The 8,539-nt window shown below is 43.8% G+C and overlaps 1 protein-coding gene across 1 annotated transcript; it reads right to left on the bottom strand.

The window, feature by feature from the left end:
* Positions 1-6,132: 6,132 nt before the first annotated feature.
* On the bottom strand, positions 6,133-6,962 carry Scp2d1 (SCP2 sterol binding domain containing 1). Its single transcript, XM_028893275.2, has one exon. The coding sequence runs from the start codon at positions 6,806-6,808 to the stop codon at positions 6,338-6,340; it is 471 nt and encodes a 156-aa protein (XP_028749108.1). The 5' UTR covers positions 6,809-6,962; the 3' UTR covers positions 6,133-6,337.
* Positions 6,963-8,539: the final 1,577 nt, after the last annotated feature.

Genomic DNA, 8,539 nt, shown 5'->3' with positions numbered 1-8,539 from the left:
ATAGGCCAAAGGGATTCCAAGGATACAATTGACTTTTCAGTGGAGACTAAAAAAGGGAGATTATCGTGGAACTACAGTGGCCCAATGTAACCACATGAGCCCTGTAAAGTAGACAAAGAAGGCTGGGGTGGAACTACTCAGAGAAATTTGGAGCATGAGGACTCCACACAGCACTTCTCACTCTCAGATGAGAACCCCCCAAAAACTGGTCCTGCCTAATCTGAGTGAGTGCAGTGTTCATTTTCCTATGAAGTCTCACTCAAGGCACAGCCTAGCCAATTCCCCGATGTCATCCTTGGGAGCTGAGCCCACCTGGACTTCTCGTCAGAAAGAATTGTGACTTAATGCATGGATATTGTTTTGAGCCATTAAATTTGCAGTGTTTTTATATGGCCATGGGAAAAAACTCAAGCAGAGTGCTTCAGTTAAGGGAAAAATAAGGCCCCTTATTGTAGGGAGCTGTATTAGCAACTGAACAAGACAGATCCCTACAGGGACAGACCCACCATAACAATGCCTCTTTAAAGGGTCTTGTCCTTTATTTTCAGCTAAATTTTTATGGTGTAAATTGAGCATGGCCCAACACACAGCCCTGTCTGCCATCTTAATCTTTGAAACATGTCCCAGGGCCTTGAGTTAAGCATGCCCCAAACTGTATCTACTGTTTTGGGTTCAGGTTTGTTTTTGTTTGTTTTTCCGTAAGCAGCTGGAGAGGTTGCTCAATGGTTAGAGTGCTTGCTGCTCTTCCTGAGGACCCAAGTTTAGTGCCCAGAACCCATGCCAGGCAGTGCATAAGCACTTGTAACTCCAGTGTCTAGGTAGCTAACACTCATGGCTCCAAAAGCATTGCATTCATGTCCACAAACCCATACACAGATGACACACAGACACACACCTATTTTCAAAAATTCAAAAGTAAGGGCAAAAAGATAGCTCCATGAGTAAGGGCATTTGCTAAGCAAGTGTGAGGACCTGAGTTTGGGTCCCCACTGTCAATGTAAAAAGTCAGGCATGCTTGTAAGCACCTGTAATCCCAAATTGGGGGGTCAGAGACAAATGAATCCTGAGAGTTCACTGGCCAACCATGGTGATAATAAACTGTACCACTGAGAAACCCTGTCTCAAAGCAATAAGATGGGGAGCAGAGAACAAGACACCCAGTGTCTTTCTCTGGCTTCTGTACGCCTATACTCAGGTATGAATACTCGTACAGATGTGATTGATTACATTACACACACACACATACACCACACACACACACTACATACACATATACCACACACACATACACAGACACACCACACATGCATACAGATATAACACACACAAATACAAACACATACACACACACACCATACAAGCACAATGCACACAAATAAATTTAAATAAATAAATAAATCTTTAAAAAAATTATGACCTTAAACTGAGCATGCTCAGGAATGGGCCCCAGGGGTATGTGAGTATGCTCAGTGCCCCCAGAATAAGATCCCCAGTTTCCTCTATTGGAGGAGGGCATTGCTTTGAATGACTCCTGGGCTCTCTAGACCTGCTGCAAATGGCAACTCTCTCTTCATTCTCTATCTTGGCCAAGATTTTTATTTGGGGGGGGGGCTTAACACTCCCCAAGATGCAATCCCATCATGTTCTATTCCATAAATGAACCCTGTCAGGGTCCCAGGAAGTAAGCACAGCTTGAGGAAATGGCAGTGTGAACATTGTTGCACCAGACCACTAACGCAGCCTCGGCACCAAGGATGCAGCAAGCAGAGTGGGGCTGGGTCTTTCTGGAGGGCTATCCTCCCCACCCCACCCCACCCACCCCCATACCCCCTCCCACTACCCCTGAGTTGTTGCCTGGCAGAAACATGGGCTCAATGTGGACAAATTCTAATTTTTTCATTTTTATGTCTTAATCTTTAAAAACACTGCCCTGGCCAACTTTGTGCTGACCAAACAAAACAGATGTGTACTCCTGCCAGATGTGACCTTCTGAGAGCACTGTCTGAGCAGAAGACAAAAGGCAGAGAGGTCCCTGGAGCACAGCATGAGAAACCCCAAGAATGGGCTCTTTTAGAGAGGAAAGGGAGCCAGTGAAAGCCCCCACTCACCCACCTTGCTTCTCATTAAGAAGAGAAGGGAGTTCACACTTATGGAAAATACAGCTTGGTGAGTGGCCATGCTAGGCATGTCCTGACTGTAGCTCCCTGGCAATCTGGCAGTGCATGGGCTACAGCTTCCAGATGAGGCATCTGGGACAAGGAGTGGTTCAGTAACCGTTGGTGACACAGATAGGACATGGCAGTGTTTAATTCCAAAGGGCTTCCTGCAGTGTTTCCTAAGCCCTGACCCGCTCCCTCTGCTTACTCAAGGCTCCTGTTCGCTCCTGTCTCCAGCGTCTGCCATGAGAGTTAGTCTGTCTCGCGTGGGCTTGCTGGCTCCTCTGATACCCCGGCCTTTCGGATCCATTCTCACTGCTTGCTTATAGCGCAGTCTCTCGTTTGCTCAATTCCAGATTCTCGAAGAAGGATCCTAATTGAGTCAGGTTCGTTTTTGGTTTTATTTCTCTCAAGTTAGAGTGGGCCATGGGTCAGATGCCACTCCAAGCATAGACTCTCCTCTAGCTGTCCTTTGCAGCTCTTGCCTCAGGACCAATCAGTGGAGGCTAATGCCAATGCACAGCATGAGAGAGGTTCTCAGAGTACCTGAGCTTGGGTTGGCCATTTCCCTTTCAAGGGAAGGTAAACACACAGTATCCCATACATCTGCCTACCTTCATATGGCCTGGTTGGAGCAAGCCTGGCCTTTCTGAACAAAGACCTCACAGAGCGAAGCCTCCAAGATCTCCACAGCTGCCCTGAGAGCAGGACACAGCAGGAACACCACCACGTGGTTATCATTGCATGATCCCCGGTTGAAAAGAAGCCAAGATGTATGCCAAGATGCCAAGATGTATGACCACCCAGATCCTTAGCAGTTTCTTACCATGGGGTGGACTCTACTCAACAGAGCATCAGTTGGACAAACCACCTTTCCTTCCCACAAAGAAGAGATGCTCTGTGAGCACCAGCCATTGCTTTACCTTCTCCTCCACATGAGGAAGTCAAAGGTCTCATTTCCCCAAGACAAGGCTAATCCTGAGTCCTCTTCAGAAATATCCTTACTGTGAACAAAGGCTGCCTTTAAAGGCAGCTTTACCAGCTTGCACTGAGATATGGACAACGTAAGTACCTGTACATTGCATATATAAAGTGTACAATTGGGTGTATTGGTCTATAGATCATCCGTAAGCCATTGCCACGCAAAGATAATGACTACATCCATCACCCCAAGTTTCCTCAGGACCATTTATAACACCTCCCCCCTTGCTTCCCCACCCCATTCTCATCTCCTGGCAAACTGGTCATTCTGTCACCACAGTTTGCATTTTCTAATGGTTATTTTTCTCATATTTTCTAGTATTTTATAATAGTATAGTATTTACTCGGTTCTCTCTGGCTTCTTCTCATCAACATAATTATTTTCTTATTTCCATCTGCTTTGCTGGGTGTGCAACAATAATTCATTTCTTTTTATTGCTAAGTAGTATTCCACAGTATGGCATACTACAATTTGTTCATCCCATCACCTAATGATGGACATTTGCTTTACTTTCAATTTTAAATAATTACCAACATAGCTACAGTTATTGTTTGAACCAAGATTTTATGCTTTTTATTTTCCTTTTTTATTTAAATTTTTAATTTTTTGGAGAATTTCATATGTGAGTACTATTATATCATTTCACCCCTCCCCTACCCCTCCAACTCTTTCAATGTCCCCCACTCCCTCTCAAACTCATGACCTCTTTTTAATTATTGTGGTGGTGGTGGTGGTGGTGGTGGTGGTGGTGGTGGTGGTGGTGGTGGGTGGGTGTGTGTATACACTAAGTATATAAAACTGAGTCCATTTAGTGTTATATATACCTGTGTCTAATTAAGGCTGACCACATGGGATTAGATAACCTAATTCAGAGGGCTGATTTCTGAAGAAGACTGAATTTTCCTCTCTCAGTAGCCTTCGGTTACCTATAGCTCTTCATCTAGGGGTGGGACCTTATGAAATTTTCTCCATCCACATTGTCTTGTCAACTAGTATTATCAATGTGCAGGTCTTGTTTGGGTGGCCACATGGTTGAGCTTTCACGGGTGCAACTTCCACATCATATATAGAAGACACCTACCTTGTGGCAGGAGTCCCAGTCCTCTGGCTCTTAACAGTCTTTCCACATACACCACTTCTGCAACATTCCCTATATAGGTTGCATTGTAGCTGTACCCATTGGGGTTAGACACCCCTCAATCACTTATTCTCTATATTTAGCCAGTGTTTTTAACTTTAAAAATGGTTATTATTATTTGTGTGTAGAGACAGGACAATTTGTAGGAGTAGGTTTGGTTCTCTTCTTCCACTGTGTGAATTCTAAAAATCAGACTCTGGTTGTCAACCCTGGTAGCAGTCTCTCTTACTCACTGAGCCATCTCACTGGCTCACACATGCATTTTTGTACGTGTGTGTGTGTGTGTGTGTGTGTGTGTGTGTGTGTGTGTGTGTGTGTTTGCCTTGGGATGTTACTTTAAAATGAAATGACACTGGGTAGGCACCATAGTTTTAATGTGTCTCCAAAAATTCATGCCCTGGAAACTGAATCCCCAAGTTTATGATACTGGTCTTAGGAGGTAGAATATTTGGGAGATGACTGGGATGAGATGAGGTCATAAGTGTAGGACCATCGAGATGTTACTAGTGGCTTTATAAGAGACAAAATTCACCTGATCTAGCAAACCTCTATCTCACCATGTGATGCCCTTTTCCATTTTGCAACACAGCAGAAAGCCCCTCATAGATGGTAAGAATATTCCAGTACCATGCTCTGAGAATTTCTAGCCTTTGAGACCATGAGTCAAATAAGCCTCTCTTCTGTATAAAGTGTTCAATCTCAGGTGTTTCATTATAGCAGTGTAAAATAGACTAAGAAGGCAAACCTGATCAATCAGAAAAGTTCTGACATATCTTTCATATGAGTCCCAGAATGTCTGTGTTGCACATATTTAAAGATATGCCCAGACCACATGTGAACCAATGATATGCACACACTCACTCACAAGGAGACCACATCAGCTGTAGTTGGCTTCATACCAGTCCATGAAAACATATGGGAAAAGCTACCAGAAAGAGGAAAACCTTTGCATGAACTTGATTATTAAAATGCTCAATGCATGAACTCCCAATAACATGAATGCTTTAGAAATGGCTCAGAAAGAACTATATAACCTGTCTTTAAATAATGACAGCATCTCACTGGTTTTGCATAGAACAACAATGGTCAATACCAAAACCTTCCCATGAAACAAAGGAGGGCAAAAGTTCTCCAAAGGCAAAAGTTCAATCGAAATGGAAATATAAAAGAAATTCATATCTCCCCAAGCCAGACCAACTGAGAAGAAACTGAGTTTCTCATCATCTGAATTTGAACTACGCCTCTGGACAATTCTGCTACATGATCAGGCCTAAGAACCACTGACCTTGAATATCTTTCATGTCCTTCAATTTTCCTCTCTTGATTCCATCAAAGGATTACACTATGCCAGGAACACCATTACACTATTGCCAGGTTCCATGCACAGAGCTGTGGGGATCAACTTCTCAGGTGATCTCAGGTGGGGATCACCCTTAAGACCAAGTTAAGCTCTCCTCCTGGAACCAAATTACCACACATAGTGCCCATATGCTCACTTCTTTCTCCCAAAGTTCCAAACTACTAAAAAAGCTCTATATTTTTAATATATGTATAATATATAATAATAATATATACATATATATACTAAGATATATACCTTAGAAAATCATCAGCATTAAAAATCCAAACAGAACCATCCATTCAGCTCCATGTGACCCTCACCTTGACATATCAAATGCAGCAGAATTTCTAGGCAGTCTTATTAAATAAAAAACACGGAGCCAAATACAGGGGTGAAAGCCTTAGAGATCAGGGAAATAGTGAGAGACACATACCAACCAACCCTACCTCACCAGCTCTGCAGCTTCCACCTCAATCAAAGAATAAACACAGCTAAGAAAATGAAAAGACAAAGGTTTTAGGTGTTGCACTCCAACACTTTTTACTGTCCCAGAACCCAGCAAATGTACACACATCAGCAGGAAATCAATCGAACTTGAATAGGAAGAATTTGAGTAAAAATATTGGCTATTGTTTCCTTTAATCTTCAGTTTAAGCATGATTGCCACTCAACATAATAAGATGCCAGAAGTCTTTATCTTGCCTGGGTATTCTGCACGCTTAAAATTTGCCCCAGTCTCTGAAGATCCTCTCTAGCTTCTGGCTAAGGAAAACTTTGCCTCTCACTTTGAACTTGCCAGCCAGGAAAGCCTTCTGTGGGTTCATCTTACCCACAACTAACTCCATGAAGACAGAGTCAGGGATGATGAAGACAGTGTCTGCTGGAAGCCGGGCAGATCCCAGGTATGTGTCCCCAGAACCATTCTTGAGGTCAATGGTCCACTGCAGAACAGTCTTCCCGTCTTTGGTGATGTCCAGCTGAAAGATGGCATTCACTTTCTTTACCAGTTGGGCTCCTACTTCTTTGATGTGATGGCTAATGTCCTCAAACAAGGAGAAGCCCTGGAAGTCTGACAGTTCTAGAGGGTGTGGCAGTGCCGTCTCTGTGGCCGGTCCTAGAGCCAGAGAATGGCAAGTCTGAGGCCTATCCCCAGCTTTGATCTTGGCTTGAGGATCAGTTCTCTTCCACATCTTACTATGGTCCTCTTGACCTTGCCGTCTGGTCTATGAGTGGCTGTGGCCAGATTAATGTCTGTAGGTCAGATTGTGACATCAAAGGCAAGGCTCAAGCAGGGACTGAGGCCAGAGTGTGTGCTGCAATCTTATTGGCCAAACAAATCCTAAAATATGACATAGGGTGGGGGCTCAGACAAGTAATTGTGAGGCAGAAATATATCATACCCTCACACACACACACAGTACCACCACCACCACCGCACCCGACCAACTAGAACTTCTGAGGCCACTAGGCCAAAGGTCTGAACTCTTCAGGTGACTTTGTATAATAGTTAAGGGTCCAGCCTTAATATTACACAATTTCAGGAGAGAGACTACCATCGGCGCGGGAATGAATCCAGTTGCACGGAGCTCTTTCATACAATTCGTTTATTCGTCAGTCATCATCATTCAGTCACCTGTTCAACTCTCTCATTTCTCTTAATTCCCTTGGTTCCCTTAATTTCTGCCTCCTTCTCTCAGAACTGGTCTATATCCTATCCCAAGCAGCAACACCTCATGTTTTGTATACAACACGAGATTGTAGGGTCCCCACTAGAGGCTTCCTGGCCATTTTATTTGCAACCCCAAAGGGGAGAGATGAGTGGAGTCAGTTAGCAGTTGGAATAAATCAGGAAAGGAATTTATGTGCTAGAAATCTATCCTTACTGTGGTTAGGAGAAAGCATGACGAGTCTATCATAAATGTGTTCAACTATAAACTTACAGGTGATAGGGTAGGGAAAATCTGTAGGTCACTAAAAGTTAAAATTGTCACTTTTTTCCTCTGCCACCAGTTTCCTGACAGGGTGGGGAAGGAGTACTGATAGTGAGTCAGTCTGCATCACAGCTTGAAGCGCCTGCTGAGAGGAAAATCCCTTTGATCTAAGAAGTTGGGAGAGGGGCTTGATTTGCACAAGAAACAAAGCTTGTTCGTCTAGTGGGCAGGCACTTGGCCTGGGAGACTGGCTGTCTCAGAAAGGACATTTTACCTTAGTTGGGGGTGGGCACTGTTCAGGCATCTAACAGATGGCCTAGTAGCTCTCTGTTCCTTGCTTGTCTTTTAAGGTTTGGTTTGGGGTTAACTCTATCTTGGGAAGTAGCTCAGGGAGGATATTTGCAAAAGGCAGATACCCAAAACAAATGCTGAAGAGGGGCCTGGAGCTCAGTGGAAGAATGTTCTGTCTACATGACTATCCAGGTACTTTGAAATGGAGGTTCACACACACATACATGTTTTAGGAGAATTATGAGCACAAGGAGTTCATCGCAAGGCACAACTGAATATTAAGCTGCATAACACCAATAGCCCCTACTAATTGGCTTCCCACTTGACTGACCTTTGGTCTGGTCAAGGTACAGCTTATAATATACAGCTGGACTTCTATTTCATATTCCTGTGGCTTGCCACAAGGTGAGGATCAGGAAACCTGGCCCCAGATTGCTCTTTAGTGACATGAACAACTGTATCTTTCCAAAGCAGGCTTCTCCCAGGTTTCAGCCCTGGTGAGATTTTTGAGTCCTTTAAAAGTACATAACTCCTAAATCACAAATGCTGGTGGTAGATTTGTTTTATCAGGCTACTAGTAGAGGGGAAAATAGAGAAAAAAGAGGGAGAAGCAAAGAGGGAAAAATACCCTAGGATGCTCCCTGGGTCCTAGCAGGACAGTAAAGAGATAAGGAATTGAACAAAAGAAGACATGAGAAA

This window comes from Peromyscus leucopus, chromosome 4 (assembly GCF_004664715.2).
Source record: "Peromyscus leucopus breed LL Stock chromosome 4, UCI_PerLeu_2.1, whole genome shotgun sequence".
In the NCBI taxonomy this organism is placed as follows: Eukaryota; Metazoa; Chordata; class Mammalia; order Rodentia; family Cricetidae; genus Peromyscus; species Peromyscus leucopus.
Note: the sequence above shows the minus strand (reverse complement) of the source record. Positions and strands in the feature narration are given on the sequence as shown.